This window comes from Piliocolobus tephrosceles, chromosome 18 (genome assembly GCF_002776525.5).
Source record: "Piliocolobus tephrosceles isolate RC106 chromosome 18, ASM277652v3, whole genome shotgun sequence".
NCBI classification, from domain to species: Eukaryota; Metazoa; Chordata; class Mammalia; order Primates; family Cercopithecidae; genus Piliocolobus; species Piliocolobus tephrosceles.
In genome coordinates this window covers 57,606,706-57,626,612 of record NC_045451.1, presented here as the reverse complement: position 1 = coordinate 57,626,612, position 19,907 = coordinate 57,606,706, and the positions used below count along the sequence as shown (strand labels likewise).

Sequence of the window (19,907 nt, the reverse complement as noted above, 5' to 3'; positions counted from 1 at the left end):
ACCGTGTTAGGCAGGATGGTCTCGATCTCCTGACCTCAAGATCTGCCTGCCTCGGCCTCCCAAAGGGCTGAGATTACAGGCATGAGCCACCGCGCCTGGCCTCACAGTAATTGTTATAATTGGCCTATTTTGGTTTTGGTTATTGTTGTTAACCTCTTACTGTGACTAATTTATAAAATAAACTTTATCATAGATATGTATATATAGGAAAAAACGGCATATATAGGGCTCAGTACTATCTGTGCTTTGAGGTATCCACTGCAGGGTCTTAGAACATATCCCTTGCAAATAAAGAAGACTCCTGTATACTCTTATAGAAGTAGAATTTTATGGTGAAAGAACTTGAATCGAAAATTTCTGTTCTCTTTGACTATAGTTAAGGTAATGTGGACTTTGTAACTTTCCTCATGAATTATTAGACTACATAAATGAGATATTTCTTTCTTTCTTTCTTTCTTTTTTTTTGAGACGGAGTCTCAGTTCATCCCCCAGGCTGGAGTGCAGTGGTACGATCTCGGCTCACTGCAACCTGTGCCTCCCAGGTTCAAGCAATTCTCCTCCCTCAGCCTCCCAAGTAGCTGGGATTATAGGCGTATACCAACACGCCTGGCTAATTTTTGTCTTTTTAGGAGAGACAGGGTTTTACCATGTTGGCCAGGCTGGTCTTGAACTCCTGACCTCAAATGATCCACCTGCCTTGGCTTCCCAAAGTGCTGGGATTACAGGCATGAGCCACTGTATCCAGCTGAGATATTAATTTCAAATGAGTCTAGTGTTTATAGAAAAAGAATTTTGGGAAGCACAGTGACCAATATTAGGATGTAGAAATTAACTTTACGGTTGAATTTTTTTTTTTTTTTTTTTTTTTTGAGACAGAGTCTCGCTCTGTCACCCAGGCTGGAGTGCAGTGGCCAGATCTCAGCTCACTGCAAGCTCCGTCCCCCGGGTTTACGCCATTCTCCTGCCTCAGCCTCCCAAGTAGCTGGGACTACAGGCGCCCGCCACCTCGCCCGGCTAGTTTTTTGTATTTTTAGTAGAGACGGGGTTTCACCGTATTAGCCAGGATGGTCTCGATCTCCTGACCTCGTGATCCGCCCGTCTCGGCCTCCCAAAGTGCTGGGATTACAGGCTTGAGCCACCGCGCGCGGCCTACAGTTGAATTTTTTATTGAGATATAATTTACATGTCATAATTACCCTTTTAAAGTGTACAGTTCAGTGGTTTTTAGTATTCCCATTGTTAGGCAGCCATTACCACTAATTTTAAAACATCTGAAAATTTGTATTTTGCTCTATTATTAATCTTCTATTGAATCATTTAAGTATATGAACAACATGGAGGTTTTCAGTGTTTCCTCTTACTTCACTTGCTAATCTTTGTTTCACTTACCACAAAGGCCTTTGAGAGGGTAAAATAACTCTATTTAAGATGTTATTTCCAAGTAGGATGTTCTTGTTACACTGCTAGAATTGTTTTTAATATGAGAAAAAGAGGGATTAAAAAAGATCTTGGGCCTGTAATCCCAGCACTTTGGGAGGTCGAGGTGGGAGGATTGCTTGAGCCTAAAAGATCAAGGCTGCAGTGAGCTATGATCATGCCACCGCACTCCAGCCTGGGTGCAGGGTGAGATCCTGTCTCCAAAAAAAGAAGAAGAAAAGAAAACAAAAACAGAACCTGGTAGTTTCCTTACTGATTTTTTAGAAAGCTATTTATGGGAAACTATTTAGGACTCCTTTGGCAAAATCAGTTTAAAGTTGATAGCAGTATATCTTTTTTTAGAACCCTTTTACCATTTTTCTACGAGTGCAAGTATTTTTACTGCTTCTATTAAAGTCAGAGAGATAAGGATGGACACTCGGTTCTCTGTGGTATGATTATAACATGTTGCATGCCTGTATCAAAATATCTCATGTGCCCCATAAATATATACACCTGTTAAGTATCCACAAACATTAAAAAAAGAGAGATAAATAACATGAAGATATTATCTATATAACAATCTTTCTCCAAGTATTTTCTTCAACTTTTTATGATCCATGTTCTGATTTTGTAGCATTTCAGGGCATCTATGAGAAAAGTGTTCTCAGAATTCCAAAAACAAGTTATTTGTCAATCTGCCTTTCTAGAGATGGATTACAGAAATGGAATGTATTATAGTAAAAAATTAGGACTCTGAAAACTTTTGTATCACTTAACTCTTAGGAAATTTTAATAATTGATCTTAAAAATGACATTTTTTTCTGGGTGCAGTGGCTCATGTCTGTAATCCCACCACCTTGGGAGGCTGAGGCGGGCAGGTCACTTGAGGTCAGGAGTTTGAGACCAATCTGGCCAACATGGTAAAACCCCATCTCTACTAAAAATATAGAAACTACCTGGGCTTGGTGACAGGTGCCTGTAATCCCAGCTCCTCGGGAGACTGAGGCAGGAGAATTGCTTGAACCTGGGAGGTGGAGGTTACAGTGAGCTGAGATGGCCCCACTGCACTCCAGCCTGGGTGACAGAGTGAGACTCAGTCTCAAAAAAAAAAAAAAAAAAAAAATTAAAAAAATATATAAAATAATATTTTTCCTTACCTGTATCCATAATATAGTTTAACCACTCCTTAACTTTTGGAGTTACTGATTTGTGTTGTATAATTCATGATTTTGAATTTTTAGAAATTTTTTTGTTTGGATTATTTTTCTTTAAAATTGTAGACTTCATAATAAAGTGGAAGACTTAACAATTCTGAAGGACTAATAAGAAAAAGAGCTAGTGATCAGAATAGCTCATGAGAAGTCTCTTCTGCTAGTCATTTACTTGTTAAGTAATTCATTTTGATTTTACTGTTAATCTTCAGTACAGATTTATTCTTTATTATTTATATATTTTTTTCAGCATAGAAATTCTGATTTTGAACTGATTATACACAGCTGTTTACAATTTCTAGAACTTTTGAACTAATTTGAAACTTATAGAAAAGTTACAAAAATGGTATGAAGGGCTCTTTTATATCCTTTACCCTGATTTCCTGTTAACATCCTATATAACCATCATACAGTTATCAAGAGCAGAAAACTGACACTGGTGTGGTATTATTAACTAAACTAAGGAGCTTATTCAGATTTTACAAACTTACCAATATCCTTTCTGCTGTTGTAGGATCTTGTCTAGGATTCTACATTGTATTCCATTGTTGTGTCTCTTTACTCTCCTTTAGTCTGTAAACAGTTACTCAGTGCTTCCTTGACTTTTATAACCTTGACACTTAACGAAGACTACTGACAGTTATTTTGTAGAATGCCCCTCAATTTGGGTTTGTCCAGTGTTTTCTCACGATTGGAGTGAGATTAGCCATTTTTGGCAAGAATACTAAAAAAATGCTGTTGCATCTTTCATAGTGCAACGTATCAAGGAGTTTATATCATATGCTTTTTTTTTTTTTGAAATAGTTTTGCTCTGTCACCCAGGCTGGAGTGCAGTGGCACAGTCTTGGCTCACTGCAGCCTCCGCCACCCGGGTGTAAGTGATTCTCCTGCCTCAGCCTCCCGAGGAGCTGGGATCACATGCGCCTGTCACCATGCCTGGCTGATTTTTTGTGTGTTTTTAGTAGAGATGGAGTTCCACCATGTTGACCAGGCTGATCTTGAACTCCTGACCTCAAGTGATCCACCTACCTTGGCCTCCCAAAGTGCTGAGATTATAGGCGTGAGCCACCACGCCTGGCCTATATGCCTTAATTTTAATTTTAATTTTTGAGACTGAATATTGCTCTGTCACCCAGGCTGGAGTGCGGTGGCGTGAACACATGGCTCACCATAGCCTCCACCTCCTGGGCTCAAGCTGTCCTCCCAGGCTTGGAGGATATAGCTGGGATATAGGGTGTAGCTCCAACATAGGAAGACCCTGTCTCTACAAAGAATTTAAACAGAGCTGGGAGTACAAACAATTTTAAAAGTAGCAGGGAGTGGTGGTGTTCTGCCAGCTACTTAAAAAATTTTTTGTACAGACGAGGTTGCCTAGGCTGGTCTCAAACTCCTATGCTCAAGTGATCCTCCCGCCTCAGTCTCCCAAAGTGCTGGGATTACAGGTGTGAGCCACTGTGCCTGCTGTATCATATGCCTTATTATTGGTGATATTTACCTTGATATCTCAGTTAAGGTAGTGTTTGCCAGATGTCTCCACTGTAAATTCTGTAGTCAGCGTTCTCCAGAGAAACAGAACCAATAGAATGTATGCGTGCATATATATGTGTGTATGCACACACACACACACACACACACAGAAATATATTTTAAGAAATTGGCTTATACAGTTGTGGAAGGTGGAAAGTCCAAAATTTGCAGGATAGGCCGGCAGGCTGGGGATCCAAGGAAGAGTGAATGTTGCGGTTTGAAAACAAAGATGGTCTGCTGGAAAAATTTCCTCTTCTGGGGAAAGAGGAAAAATTTCCTCTTTCTGGATAGAAAAATTTCTACCAAGAAGAGACCTCTGGGGAGGTCAGTCTTTTCATGTTAAGGCCATCAGCTGATTGGATGAGGCCCATATGGAAGAAAGTCCGCTTTACTCAAAGTAATTGACTTAATTGTTAATCTTATCCAAAAAATACCTTCAGAGAAAAATCTAGAATAGTACTTAACCAAATATATGGGTACTGAGGCTGGGCACAGTGGCTTGCACCTGTAATCCCAGCACTTTAGGAGGCCGAGGTGGGTGGGTCACTTAAGGTCAGGAGTTCAGGACCAGCCTGGCCAACACAGTGAAACCCCATCTCTACTAAAAACACAAAAATTAGCCGGGCATGGTGGCGCGTGCCTGTAATTGCGGCTACTTGGGAGGTTGAGGCAGGAGAATCACTTGAACCCGGAGAGGTGGAGGTTGCAGTGAGCTGAGATGGCACCACCACACTCCAGCCTGGGTAACAGAGTGAGACTGTGTCAAACAAAAGTAAACAAATATATGGGTACTGTGGCCTAGCCAAGTTGACATGTAAGATTAACCACTGCAGTTACTATCTTTCTCTTTGTAGCTTGAGGGAGATACTTTGAGGCTATGCTAATATCCTGTTTGTCCTTAAACTTTCGGCCACTAATTTTAGCATCTGTCCATGGAACTTGTCTACAATATTTATTACTGTGGTGTTTTCCCGGTGATGATTTTCTGTTTTCTTCATTTCTTCTTCAATTATTAATTGGAATTCTATTATGAGGAAGGGATGACTGTCCTCCCCATTTATGTATTTATTTGTTTATCTGTTTATTATTTATATCAGTATGAACTCATGTATATTATTTCAGTCCATGGGTTAAAATGCCATAAGGTCCTTTTTTTTTGCTGCTCAAATTGTTCTAGCTTTGACCTTTAAGGGCCCCTTCAGGTTAGCTCCTGTGTTCTTTTTATAAGCACCATCTCTTTTTGAGCATTTCCCAGTTTGTGAATTCACACGATGTTCCAGGTTCATCTTATAGTTTCCTTGCTCCAACTCAGGAATCAACCAGTTCTTTTATGGGCTGAGTGCTGGTTCCTACCGTTGAAGAATGGTGTTGAGAACCCAAGACCTGGGCGGGGCACGGTAGCTCACGCCTGTAATCCCAGCTCTTTGGGAGGCCGAGGCAGGTGGATCACGAGGTCAGGAGATTGAGACTAACACGGTGAAACCCCGTCTCTACTAAAAATACAAAAAATTAGCTGGGCGTGGTGCAGGCACCTGTAGTCCCAGCTACTCGGAAGACTGAGGCAGGAGAATGGCATGAACCCGGGAGGCGGAGCTTGCAGTGAGCCGAGATCACCCCACTGCACTCTAGCCTGGGCGACAGACTGAGACTCCATCTCAAAAAGAAAAAAACAAAACAAAAACCCAAGACTCAGTGATTTTTTAAAAAAGCATCGTTTCTTATCTGCATCATAGAGTAATTGTGTCTCATATTCACATAGGCCCAGATGTAAAGAAGAAAACTGAAGAGGAAGATGTTGAATGTGAAGATGATCTCATTTTAGCATGTCAGCCAGAAAGTTCGGTTAAAGCACTGGATTTTGATATCAGTGAAACTCGGACAGGTATAATGTTACTAACTAATTTCTTCTGTGGAGAGTGGGTTGGTAGTATTATGTATTGTTCTTTGAGATGATAGATAAATTTACTAATTTTCTCAAATTTTAGGAAGGAGTTACTAATTTGCAGATAAGATTAATTTTTTTCCTGCCTGTTGGCAATTTTGGTGTTTGCCAAGTCTTACCAGAATGGTAAGGAAAAAATGGAAATTTACTCTTCCCCCCTGCTTTCTAGAGTTTTGATTTACTGATGGAAGAAATTGAAACTAAGAAAAGCTATTAAGGTTTTTGTTCACATCATGTTTTTATATTTCTATATTGAAATCCTTAGCTGTTTCCTGAAGTCTCAGGATTAAATTTTAGTCTATGCTCACAAGTACAAATATATTAACTGAAAGTGCAGCTCCTGAAATTAAAGCTAGTAAAATGCCTTTAAGAGTTGTTTTTTGTGAGAGACGAGGTCTCGCTGTGTTTCCTAAGTTGACCTTGAACTCCTGGGCTCCAGTGATCCTTCCACCTCAGCCTCCAAGTAGCTGAGACTCTAAGCATGCACCGTTGTGCCCAGCTTGAGTTCAGTTTGTTTTTTTTTTCTTTGAGATAGAGTCTTGCTCTGTCGCCCAAGCTGGAGTGCAGTGGCACGATCTTAGCTCACTGCAGCCTTGCCTTCCAGGTTCAAGTGATTCTCCTGCCTCAGCCTCCTAAGTAACTGGGATTACTGGCATATGCCACCATGCCTGGCTAATTTTTATATTTTTAGTAGAGATTGGGTTTCGCCATGTTGGCCAGGCTGGTCTGGAACTCCTGACCTCAAATGACCTGCCCGCTTCATGCTCCCAAAGTGCTGGGATTATAGGCGTGAGCCACCACGCCTGGCCTTGGTTTCGTTTAAACAAATTTGTTTCATAATCGAGTTGTATTCAACATAAAAATAAGTTGCTGTGATACTATGTTTCATTTTACTATTTAAAAATTTTGAGTGTTATGGTTAGTTTCCCTAAGCCTTGTAGGAAAACATAAGAGACCGGGGGAATATTCATTCTGTTTGAAGGGGAGGGGTTTCCTATGTCATTATATGGTAGCTTTTAAAAGATGTTCTGAGTTTTAAGGCTTTTGAATGGTGTCCAGGACTAGTAGAAAGGAACAAAGAGGAAATGAAAGAGTGGGGAGCATTCAGGGCTCTCATTTATGCTTCAACCTAAGTAGCTCCCATTTTAATCATTTATTTATGTGTGGATTTGACATATGATATCTTTGGAAAACAGGATCTAGAATGAAAAGAGAAAGGGTAAAAATCATACTCATAAATAAATACTATCAATTGGTCAGTAGTTCATATTGACCCTAATACTGTATTTGACTTATTACTGTGTTAGTATAGTGGTAAAAATCAATTCAGGAAAAGGACAGTATCAGAGGGAAGATGTAAAACATCTTACATAAACCTAGTTTCTTGTCTTGAATAACTTTTCATCCTAAGTGAGGCAGGTAGTAGTAGCCAGGATGATTAAGTCTCTCAACAGAATTGAGGGTTAATTTTTTTTTGGAGACTGAGTCTTGCTCTGCTGCCCAAGCTGGAGTGTAGTGGCACGAACTTGGCTCACTGCAACCTCTGCCTCCCAGGTTCAGGCAATTTTCCTGCCTCAGCCTCCCGAGTAACTGGGATTACAGGCTCACGCCACCATGCCCGGCTAATGTTTGTATTTTAGTAGAGATGGGAGTTTCGCCATGTTGGCCAGGCTGGTCTCGAACTCCTGAACTCAGATGATCCATCACTCGTCCTCCCAAAGTGTTGGGATTACAGGCGTGAGCCACCACGCCCAGCCACGATTCTTAAACTTGTTAAGAGGTGTAATAACTGGGAATCATTATACTCTTTATGGAATACCAATTAGATGTAGTATTGATGTATTTAATTCCATCATATGAAGTAGAAACAGTTGTATTAGCAGAAGGCATTATATTATAGCTACACAATATAAAGAATATAAATTCATATTTTCCCAATTCAGAGGTCTAACTACAGTGAAACTGATAAATAAGTTTTATATTAGCAGCTATAAATCTTTGTTTTCAGGACCCCTTTCCACTCTTAAAAATTATGTATTATATTAGATATTATGCCAACTTACACTACTGACTGCAGCAGTACAGGATTTTAGTCCCAACCCACTGCTTTCCCTGGGTAACCTTGGCAGGTGGAAATCATTTATAAATCAAATATTTTAATCTTATGTACAATATACTTAGAAACTTTTTACTTAAAATTATAATTTACATTTAATGTTGGTAGATAATGATTAATAGTTATTTTAGTTGATTTGCCGTGTAATTTACATTTCTTTCCCAGCTCCCCCCACCCCCATTTCATTTTTCTCAGTATTTGAATGTAAGGCTTTTTAAAAAATAAAGTTTCTTCTACATTTCTAGAAGTAGAAGTAGAAGAATTACCTCCGATTGATCATGGCATTCCTATTACAGACCGAAGAAGTACTTTTCAGGCACACTTGGCACCAGTAGTTTGTCCCAAACAGGTAAAGTTCCTTTGTCTAGCTCATTTTGATAATTTACTGAAATATCAGGTAAATGATTTTGCAATAATGCCCTTATTTTCACTTTCATGTTTTATTTTCATGTAAGATAAAAATTATTTGTTCATTTTTCTACTCCCAAATTACTGTGAATCATGGAAGGTTTGTTTTGTTTCTGTTTGTCTCTGCTTTCTTTCTTTTTTTTTTGAGATGGTGTCTCTCCTTGTTGCCCAGGCTGGTCTCAATCTGGACTCAATCAGCCCTCCTGCCTCAGCCTCCCAATCCAAAGTATTGAGAACACAGGCATAAGCCACCTAGCCAGGCCTGTCACTGCTTTCAAAATTGTATCTAAACTCTGATTAGGGGTTAATCCTCTAATGAATCTTTAAATAAGAAACACTCATTGTGTTATAGAAAACTGTGATGCTAAATATCTTGTCGAAAAGAATTATTTGTCCTGTCGAATGGGAGTTCTGTGAAATTAAGTCCATTCCTCTGTTATTATTCAACAAAGGGGACAGTGGACAGACTGGCTAAACCCAGTTTTCCCTACCTGACTTACTTTCCTTCGTGCTTCTTGATCTTAAGTGACCTTATTTCCACCCACGGATATAAATGGGAGAGGTTTCAGCCGTAAACTATTCCTAGGTCTTTGTCTTTCTTATTCTCCTTTCAGCAGAATCCTTTTCTTCTTCCTTGCTTCTATAATGTAGCTCAGCTTACCTTCTTGATGTACGAGGCCATTTCAATACTACCTGTAAAGTTACATTTTTTAAAAAGTCTCATTTACCGCAAGTTTTAGGCATGAGTCTCTTCCTTTGGTCTTTGCAGCTACTCTACTCTTGAAGCTCTTTAAAGCCCTGGACTTCAGGGATATAGCTCTTTGTACCAGGCTCTTTCACTCTCTGAAAGAGGAAGTTCTTTTCTGCATTGACCTGTGGTCAAGATCATAACTTTTGGTGCGGACTTCTGGTCTTTTCTCTCAGGAATCCTATTTTGTCCCTGGCCCTTGGTCAAATCTTCTTCCCAGGGTCATCCTGAGACATTCTAATTCTGAATTTGTTCATTCTGGATCCTCTCTCTGTTTCTGATCATAGTCACTTAGATTTACAGCATTATAATTTGTGAGAGCTGAAACCAATTTTAGAGGTCGTTGTCTATTTTATTGATCAGAATTTGAGAACCTGAAAGATTATAAAATGATAAACAGAAGATTGCACAATTTGTGATCCAAATTGGTGTCCCCAGCTCTACCTCAGTCTCCCTGCCACCAATATTTCTTCCATACTTCTTGCCATTACAACATTCCTGAAAAATCTGACCATGTATCACTGTTCTTTCTCTTATCCACGTTCGCACATGTAATATTTGCTGATTTCCAATGTCTACAAGGGAACATCTAAACTTACTACACAGATGCTTTGTAATATGGCCCTAGCTTATCATGCATGACACATCTTCTGGCATCTCATTCATACTCTAAGTTAAGCTGTGTAAAGCTTCCTGAACTTTTCTCTTTTTTGTTCCTGTTAGGATTGCCAGATAAAATACAGAATACCTAGTTACATTTGAATTTCAAGTAAACATTATTGCATGGGACGTACTTATAGTAAAAAAATTACATGTTGTTTATCTGAAATTCATATTTAACTGGATGTCCTGTATTTTTATTTGCTAAATTTGGTCACTCAGTCCCTGTATTTGCATATAACCCTATTCTCTGTGTGGAATGTCTTCTTCCTGCCCCATCTTTCCTTTTGATACAGAAGAACTGCCACTTGTAAGACCTGGCTCATGTGACCTCCTCTATGAACCTTACTTGACTCCCAGAGAAAGCTGTGGTTTTATAACATTTGGAACATACCATTATTGTACACCTGCTACATTGGATGTATACATTTGGTAGATTTCAGAGCTAGTTTTTAGAAGTTTTATATAATACATTTAAAATTCCCTACACGGGGAACAAATTATCCCTTTGACATAGTAGTATCGAAATATTTGTTGATAATTAGTGCTCAAAAATACCAGGTCTGTCATTTTTATATCAATTATGAGTACCAGTTTCTGCCCCTAAAATGAGAAGGAAACTTTGGAAATGACTTTTTCAGAGTATAGTAGACTCTGAGTGACTATTTTAATACAGCATACTTTAAGGTATTTTTCTAGCATTTATTTACAGAGCAAATATAAAAAGCATACTTATTTATATTATTGCTGTTTTTAAGGTGAAAATGGTTCTTTCCAAATTGTATGAGAATAAGAAAATAGCTAGTGCCACCCACAACATCTATGCCTACAGGTGAGTAATCATCACAAGTTTTAGTATACGCAATTTGTAAAAAATAGAGGGAAATGATGCATGATTTTAGAAAATAATAACTAGTATGTATTTTTTCCATCGTAATAGTAATAGACATGTAGAATACTTGGAAACTGCAGAAAAGAAAAGAACTGAAGGGAAAAATCTGGCATTTTCTGCCATCAAATGTAACTGACAATATTTTGTTTTTTGTTTTGTTTTTTCTATGCAAAGTTTATTTTTTCCCATTGTTTTACCCTTGTATCCTGTTTTTTTCTTAATTAAACAAAAGCACTTTTTCGTGTTGTTATAACTGCTTGATAAATACTGTTTAGTGGCTGTATAATATTTGAGGTGCCATACTACAGTTTATTTAAGCATTCATTTCCTCTTAGTTTTTCATATTTTTCACGATTATAAAGAGTGGTCCAGGGAACATCTCTGTATACTTTTTAGGTTATTTTCTCAGGATAGGTTCTGGTTGCTTGAGTTCTGGTTCTTTTTTGAAATGAAATGGGAATATAATAAAAGGAAGAAAGAATTCTTAGAAGTAGAATTTTCAGAAAGTGTGAGCAATTTTGAAACTCTTGATATATAGCCAAATTTCTTGCAAAGGTTTCGTTTTGTTTTGGTTTGGTTTTTGAGACAGGGTCTCCCTCTGTTGCCCAGGCTGGAGCACAGGGGTGTGATCTTGGCTCAAGCAATCCTCCCACCTCAGCCTCCAAAGTTAGCTGGGACTATAGGCGCAAGCCACCATGCCCGACATAATTTTTATATTTTTTGTAGAGACAGAGTTCTGCCATGTTGCCCAGGCTGGCCTCAAACTCCTGAGTTCAAGTGTTCTGCCCACGTCGGCCTCCCAAAGTGTTAGGATTTACAAGTGTGAGCCCAAAGGTTTTTAAAGCAATTTATGCTCCCATAAGCAGTGAAGTAAGAGTATTTCTTTTACGACATGAGTTTCAGCTTTGAGAATTCAGGTTTTTATATGCATCTTTACTGACTTGTAAGTGAAGAGATGAAGGGCATTTGAAAAACGCAAATTTGTAAGACTTTAAAAGAACATAGTTTAGGCCTAAAATGAATCAGGACATAGGGACTTGGTATAAATTTAAAATGTGATTGAGGCTATTTGTAGAATCTAGGCTATCTGAAATTGAAACTCAAAAACTCATTTTGAGTAGGTGAGTTCTTAATATTTCTAATTTCACATCTCTTTAAGTGCCAAAACTTACTTACAAACAATTATTTGTTACGTAATTCCCCTCTTAATAGAGTATCACTGAACAGAATTTTAATGTTTTCTTAATCAGTTATGACCTTCAATAGGAAAATGAGGAATTAGACTACTCTCAGTCATTAGAATGGGCTGTAAAAATTGTAATGTTCATTTATTCTACATGTTTTTTGAGTGCCTACTCTGTGCCAAAACTTTATGTAAATTAACTCTGATTAGTTAGCAATTCTACCACTGTAGAAAGGTTAGCTTTTCAAGATCCCATAGTTAAGTGATAAAGCTAAATTTGATAATCCAGTTTCATTTGTTTTCTTTATTTGACTCCTCCATGGCTGTGGCTACAGCTTCAACAATCTTGTATCTAAGCTATGTGAAAAAAGAAAAAAGGCACTCATAGTATTTTAACTTTAGTGTTCATAGTAGGTGGTCAGTAAATATGGAGTGGATGGATGGATGGAGGGAATGAAGGATGAGTGAATGAATGAATGTGACGGCTGTAAGGTAACATAATTGACTTAGGTGTGTAGATGGGCTTTTATAGCTTTTAGTATTTACATTAAAAGTTTACAGCTTTTTATGGCCAGAGCTGGGGAGATGTCTTTACAACATTTGCCCAGTTCCACATGATACCATTGTAGGGCCCTAAGAAATCCACCAGATGGCATACTGTAACTGACACTATTTTTTTTTTTTCAATCTCTAGCACTTATTTGCCAAGCTTATTTTAGGCCTACATTATTGTAGGCCTACATTATTGTATTGTAGGCCTACATTATTATTTCAAATATAACTTTCTAGATAGTTTAAATGGATAAAAATACCATGACTTGTCTCTAATATTAGTAACCATCCAGAGGGAAATTTAAATCTTTGCATTCTTAGAAGAAAATAGAGAAATGCTTGATGGCTGCAATAAGATGAGAGGAAAGTATAAAATATTACCTTATATTGGTTTTGTTGCCTTCATCTTTTTTTATATGCTTTTTGTTTCACCAAATCTTAAGGCTCTTTAAAGACAGATGCATGCCACTTACTTCTTTTATAATATGTCATAGTACCTGTTGATTCTATACAGTATATTCTCAATAAATGGTTTTCAATGATTGCTCTCGGTAGCTTCAAGATTAAATGAAGTAAGAGGAATGTCACATGTATAAATTCACATAATAGCAACTTTTCTGATATAAAGGAGATGCCTTTGATTCCTAGCTTTCCCAAGTATATAAAAAGGCAAACATACTGGATAGTAAGCCATCAGTGAAAATATGTCTCATATAATACATATTTCAAGAAGGATTTAAAAAAATGAATATGCCAATTTTGGAAGTAATCAAAATGATCACAAATATTGAGGAATAACTTTTATTATAATATTTTAGGTTCAAAGTGTAATGCTGTTACATGTATTTGCAGAATATATTGTGAGGATAAACAGACCTTCTTACAGGATTGTGAGGATGATGGGGAAACAGCAGCTGGTGGGCGTCTTCTTCATCTCATGGAGGTAGGTGTCAGTTAAACTATCAGTCCTGTTCTGTACAAGCCATAAAATTTCTCAATAAAACAGAGCTCCATTTAGTAATAGCTAAGTCAGTTGAACTATGTAATATAAGATATGTTTGATTTAATTAGTAGTTGATATTAAAATATTGATTGAATGAAAATTTTAACCAGTGGAGGTGGGACAGAAAGCAAATAATTAATAAGAAGTGCTATGCTTTCAAGATTTAGACAATAGAAGATTGTCTTCAACTTTAGAAACACCCTTTGTTTTTTTGACAATTTCCTTCTCTTTATTTTTCCTATTCTTTCTTTATGGAACTCCTGTTAGTTGGGTATTGGAACCTCTGGATAGATCCAGAATTTTTTTTTTTTTTGAATTAAGTTGTCCATCTCATTGTCTTTATATTCTGAGACATTTTCTTGACTGTTGTCCAAAATTTCTGTTGAATTTAAAATTTTTTTTAGCAACCATATATTTAATTTTTAAGAGTTCTTTCTTGCTTTCTGTTTTTCCTTTTTAAGAATATCCTGGTCTGTTTTATGGCTCCAATATCTTCTAGAATTTCTCCGATTATATTAATTAGAGTTTCTTTTTTAAGATGTTCTCACCCCTAAAAAAATTTTTCCTGGTCCATTTTAGTTTGTTTATCTTGTCCTTTCTCTTTCATGCTGCTGGATTTTCTTCATCTGTCTGGTGATCATTTATTGTTTATTAATTTTAAGATTGGATTGTTTTTTTCCTAAGGTAGTTACTTGGTTTTTTCTGCTCTTGTATGTGAAGGTTTATTTTCTAACAAGGCCTTTCCCTTGAAGAGGAACTGTGTGTGTGAGGCAGGCCTGTAAACTGGCTGGCTTCACATTAAGGGCAGCATTTGACAGATGTCAAACTGATGAAGACAGCCAGGCATGGTGGCTTACGCCTGTAATCCTAGCACTTTGGGAAGCCGAGGCGGGGAGATCACTTGAGCCCAGGAGTTCGAAACCAGCCTGGGCAACATGGTGAAACTGTGTCTCTACCAAAAACACACAAAAATTAGCCGGGCATGGTGGTGCATGCACCTGTAGGTCCCAGCTACTTGGGAGGCTGAGGTGGGAGGATCACTTGAGCCCAGGAGGCAGAGGTTGCAGTGAGCCAAGGTTGCTCCACTGCACTCTAGCCTGGGTGACAGAGCGAGACTGATCTAGATCTCAACTGATGAAAACCTTACTAGTAGCCCCAGGGATTGATGCCTCGTGCAGCCCCGGTAGCTTTGTTCAGAAGTAGGGTGTTTGTTGTTGTTGTTATTTGGCCTAGTGGTAAAATGCTGCCTAAATTTAGCTGTTCTGGTTGAAGTCACCAGGAACTAGAATCCTACCTGCATGGTCTCCCCTTCACTCTGTCCAGTTGCCCCAAATTTGGGAATTTGAGGACATTTGTGAAACGCACAAGTGATGGTTTTCCAGATTCCCTTCTGTTCTTTCATTTCACTGCCTGAATTGTTAGTAGTCTCACTCAGTGCCTACTCATATGACTCTACCATTAAAGTCACTGGGAAATTTTATGTGCAATTTTATATATGGGTTTTTTCTTTCTCCTTTTTTAAAACTCATATTTGTACGTGTCTGTCTATGTATCTAATTATGCTTCCAAAAAATAACAGATTTTGAATGTGAAGAATGTCATGGTGGTAGTATCACGCTGGTATGGAGGGATTCTGCTAGGACCAGATCGCTTTAAACATATCAACAACTGTGCCAGAAACATACTAGTGGAAAAGAACTACACAAATTCACCTGTAAGTGGCTCCTCATACTATATCTAGAGAATTTCTTATCACTGCCTGGGAATTTTTTAAAAAGACGGAAAAGAATGAATCAGAATGTGGGTGGTGAGTTGATAAAACCTTTGGACTGAGAACCTGGAGACCTAGACTCTAAACAGTGTGTCTGGCCAGTCACGTGACTTTGGACAGATCACTTCATCCTTTCGCACCTTGATTTCATAGGTTCATAAAATTTTATAATTAGAAAAACCTTTGAAGACCAACTAGGTTCCACCCCTAAAATTGAGCCCCAGAGTGGTTGTAGCTGATATCATATCAGACTAGATGTTCTTTAAACATCTATAAAATTCTGAAATTCTCCGTTAGTGTCAAAACATCTCTCCCTCCACCGGCATACCTTTAGATGCTTTCTTCCTTTTTCCTTTTTTTTTTTTGAGACGGAGTCTCGCTGTGTCACCCAGGCTGGCGTATAGTGGCACGATCTCGGCTCACTGCAAGCTCCGCCTCCTGGGTTGACGCCATTCTCCTGCCTCAGCCTCCCGAGTAGCTGGGACTACAGGATCCCGCCACCACGCCTGGCTAATTTTTTTGTGTTTTTAGTAGAGATGGGGTTTCACCATGTTAGCCAGGATGGTCTCGATCTCCTGACCTTGTGATCTGCCCATCTCAGCCTTCCAAAGTGCTGGGATTACAGGCATGAGCCACCGTGCCTGGCCCTCTTCCTTTATACTTTGAGTTTATTTTGTTTCATATTTTAGGTATGTTCATATCTTCCTTATTTAAATTTTACTGCCTTACTTGGGAAAGTGGGACAATAGATGAAATAATATTGAAATTATTCAAACATACATCTACTAGATAAATAAGGTTTCTTTGATGATTCTTGATTGTTTAAAATTAGCCTATAAGTGAAAGTACCCTGTAAAACACAGAACTGACACATATGAAAGTGATTATACCCTCACTATAACATATATACATACATATATGTATGAATATATGTAGAATATATATATATATAAATATTTTGTAAGTGATTAGATTTAAGTTTTAGTCTTTATGTAAATGGAGAGATGCTGCACTGATTTGTGTCTTTTTCAGGAGGAGTCATCTAAGTCTTTGGGAAAGAACAAAAAAGTAAGAAAAGACAAGAAGAAGAATGAACATTAATACCTGAAACTATAGGAAAGGTTAATTTGCCTATAATTATATATACATTCCATAGTCATCAAGGAATATATTGTGCAGAGAGAGTATCCTTGACTGCTCAAGTCAGCCAATTCAGCATGGATACCAACATTAGCTTTTCTTCTTTGGTTATATCATCTGCCAAAAATAGAGAACTTATGATCTATTCATGTGTGTTTCAGGCTTATTTGGGAGAACTAATTTGAACTTAATCACCACTTCATCTAATTTTAGGAAGGTAACAGTTGCCCAGGGCAGTACCTGAATTAACTGTCCATTTCAGTGCATGTCAAGTGCCTTTGTTAGGTGGAGAAGAAGTGTCTCTAGAGGAATATAAATACTTGATTTCTTGTCATCGAGATTCTTGTACTGTTAAATGAATATTGCTTTTACTGCTCTTTATGGCTTACTGGAGTAGGAGCTCATTTATGATTGATCTTGGAGAGTTTCTTCTTGTGATTTTAGTTCGTAAGTATGTCACCTTTCATTTTATAGTGTTCATCATTGAGTAATGGATTAAGTGAAAATCCAGGAGTATCCATCTGCAGTTATGTGCTGAGGTGATAATTCATCCAACATATATGTTAGCATAAATATTATGCCTCAATTTCTGTTGCAAATTAGTGATTGTGAAATTTCAGAAAGTGATTTTCTAGTCTCTGCTTTTTTTGTTTAATTCTTGTAATGTAAGCAATAAATAGGGAGTGTCGGTAGTCTCCTTCCACCCCAGAAATGTGTTAGTGTAACATTCTCATTTCTTATAACAACCTGGAAGTACCTTTCTTGTGATCTTCACTGAGGAGTTAGAACTGTGATAGAAGCTAGGCTGTGGTGAATGGGACATTTGTAGAGTGGGATAGAGGTGGCAGAATGACCCTGGTGTAGGGCGGAGTGTGTTGTGTAGTTACATCAATTTGATGCATGCTTCCCATGTGCGCTCCAGACAGCTTTCTCAGTTCCAAGATTTTGCAGAGAGAAGGAGCAAACCTTTTCATTGGAAAAACAGAAACAACCCTCCCACCCATTTTTTTCCCTCTATTCATCAAACCTTTATGTTTCGTTCATCTTCCAGTTACCTCTAGGCATTTAGACAATGAAATTTACCTTTGAGATATGACAATAAGTTATTAACTGCTTGCTTTCAGATGTAATGGCGAACAGTTGTTAAAAGTTATTAACTGATCACAGATTTGCCTGGACTTCCCTTCCCAGGGAGGGAACAGAAGTTAGGAGGCAACTTTGGGATGGTGCTAGAGCATGGAAAGCACAGAGAATTGGACAAACAGGTCTTTTTCTCTTTTCTCTGATGTTTTACCTTTAAAAGATTTAACATCCTTACTGTTGGTATTTTTAGTAAGGTTATAGTAAATAACTTTACACCAGGATGGATTCTGAAATACAAATTCTAAATTATATTTGTTATAACTATATTTTATGTTGTATGTTATCAAGAGTCATCAGAGAATGACCTTTTTGTGTTTGGAACACTTAAACCTCAGGTTCCATGAAAAGTGTGTTTTGTGTTTTAACTGTTAAAATACTTTAAAAAGTTAATTATTTTACGTAATTAAAGAAGTTAAAAACTATTAACATTAAATAATTTCACAATTTCAACATGTCAGACCTATGAAGGGAGATAGAAAACAATGAGAAAGTTATTTTTGCTCCTTTATGCAGAATTGTTAACTATATTTTACTAACTAAAAAACTCTAGTATTCTTTACCTAAAGTCAATTGACAGGTAAGAGGGAGAGATGCAAAATTCTTCAGTTCTGAACTCAGAGCTATTTCACACTCTACTCTTAATGGAAACTTGAATTAATGATAGTATTTTTTTCCTCTATTTAAAATTTTTGTCTTGATTAGGAGATTTTTCAGTTCTTCGTATAATAATTTTCTACAATGAGATCTATGCTATGGCATATTTTGCTTTATTTAAAATTTTTTTTTAGAGATGAAATCTTGCTCTGTCTAAATCTGAGGCTGGAGTGCAGTGGCATGGTCATGGCTCACTGCAGCCTTGACCTTCCAGCCTTTCAAGTAGCTGGAATTACAGGCATGTGCTACCATACCTGGCTAATTTTTAAAATTTTTTGTAAAGATAGGGTCTTACTATGTTGCCCAGGCTTGTCTTGAACTCCTGGCCTCAAGCGATCTTCCTGCCAAGGTGTTGGAATTATAGGTGTGAGCCACCATGCCTGGCCTGCTCTGACATATTTTATGGTGTATTAATTACAAATAGTCTCCGTATGCCAGAATATAAAAGCAAGTATTAACTACTTTTTAGATGGGAATTGAAGAAGCTGCATCAAAAGTATGCTTTGAGGTATATATGATGAAACAGAGCCTTTCTGAAGAGAATTATATCAAACTAATTACAACCAAGAAATAATAGCATGAAGCATATACTGTTTGGAGGACAGGAAAATTTTTTGGGAAAATGACATAATCACCTCTGATTCCACTATCCAGAGCTAGGCATTATTATTAATATTTGATATGTACATCCTTACATTATTTTTTCTTATGCATGATTTTATATAGCTATTTTTCTTTCCATAAAAATGGTATTAAACTGTATATACTGTTTTGTAGCCTACATATTTCATATAGAAGTATATTGTTAACATTTTCCATGTCAATAAATATTCTTCTATGGCTTACATTTCTTATGGCTGCATTGTATTCTGTCTTCTCAGTATTTCATATTATACTAACTAGTCCTCCACTTATTTCCAATTTTTAAGTTTTTTTCAACTTTTCACTGCTATAAACAACTGTGAAAACCTACATCATTTGCAGATTTTTGTATATATCTTTTATTATTTCTTTAGGAAAAGCTCCTAGATACGGAATTTCTTGGTCAAGGTTTGTACATTCTAATAGCTTTTGATTAATTGAGTCAGATTGTCCTCCAGGAAAGTGTTTTCAGTGATTGCTCCATTAATACTGTGTTGGAATATACTTAATACTAGCCAAAGATGGGAAAAAATAGGCAGTTTGCTTGATAACTCCCAAGATTCTTTCTAAAAAAATAACCTTTTTGGCCAGGCAGTGTCTGACGCCTGTAATCCCAGCACTTTGGGTGGCTGAGGCAGGCTGTCACTTGAGGTCAGGAGGTCGAGACCAGCCTGACCAACACCGTCAAACCTGTCTATACTAAAATTACAAAAAAAAAATTAGCTGGATGTGGTGTTGGGCACCTGTAATCCCAGCTACTCCAGAGGGGCTGAGGCAGGAGAATCACTTGAACCCGGGAGGCGGAGGTTGCAGTGAGCCAAGATCAGGCCATTTCCAGCCTGGCAACAAGAGCGAAACTCCATCTCAAAAAATAATAATAATAATAATAACCTTTT

At 37.6% G+C, this 19,907-nt stretch overlaps 1 protein-coding gene across 1 annotated transcript in view; it reads left to right on the top strand.

The window, feature by feature from the left end:
* The window catches only part of IMPACT (impact RWD domain protein), a 31,664-nt gene extending 12,444 nt beyond the window's left edge, over window positions 1-19,220 (top strand). Inside the window, exons 6-11 of the mRNA XM_023207764.1 lie at window positions 5,917-6,039; window positions 8,461-8,564; window positions 10,790-10,863; window positions 13,511-13,601; window positions 15,241-15,375; window positions 16,465-19,220. Coding sequence (XP_023063532.1) covers window positions 5,917-6,039; window positions 8,461-8,564; window positions 10,790-10,863; window positions 13,511-13,601; window positions 15,241-15,375; window positions 16,465-16,533 — 596 coding nt within the window. The 3' untranslated portion in view covers window positions 16,534-19,220. The remainder of the gene's footprint in view (window positions 1-5,916; window positions 6,040-8,460; window positions 8,565-10,789; window positions 10,864-13,510; window positions 13,602-15,240; window positions 15,376-16,464) is intronic.
* The last annotated feature ends 687 nt before the right edge of the window (window positions 19,221-19,907 follow it).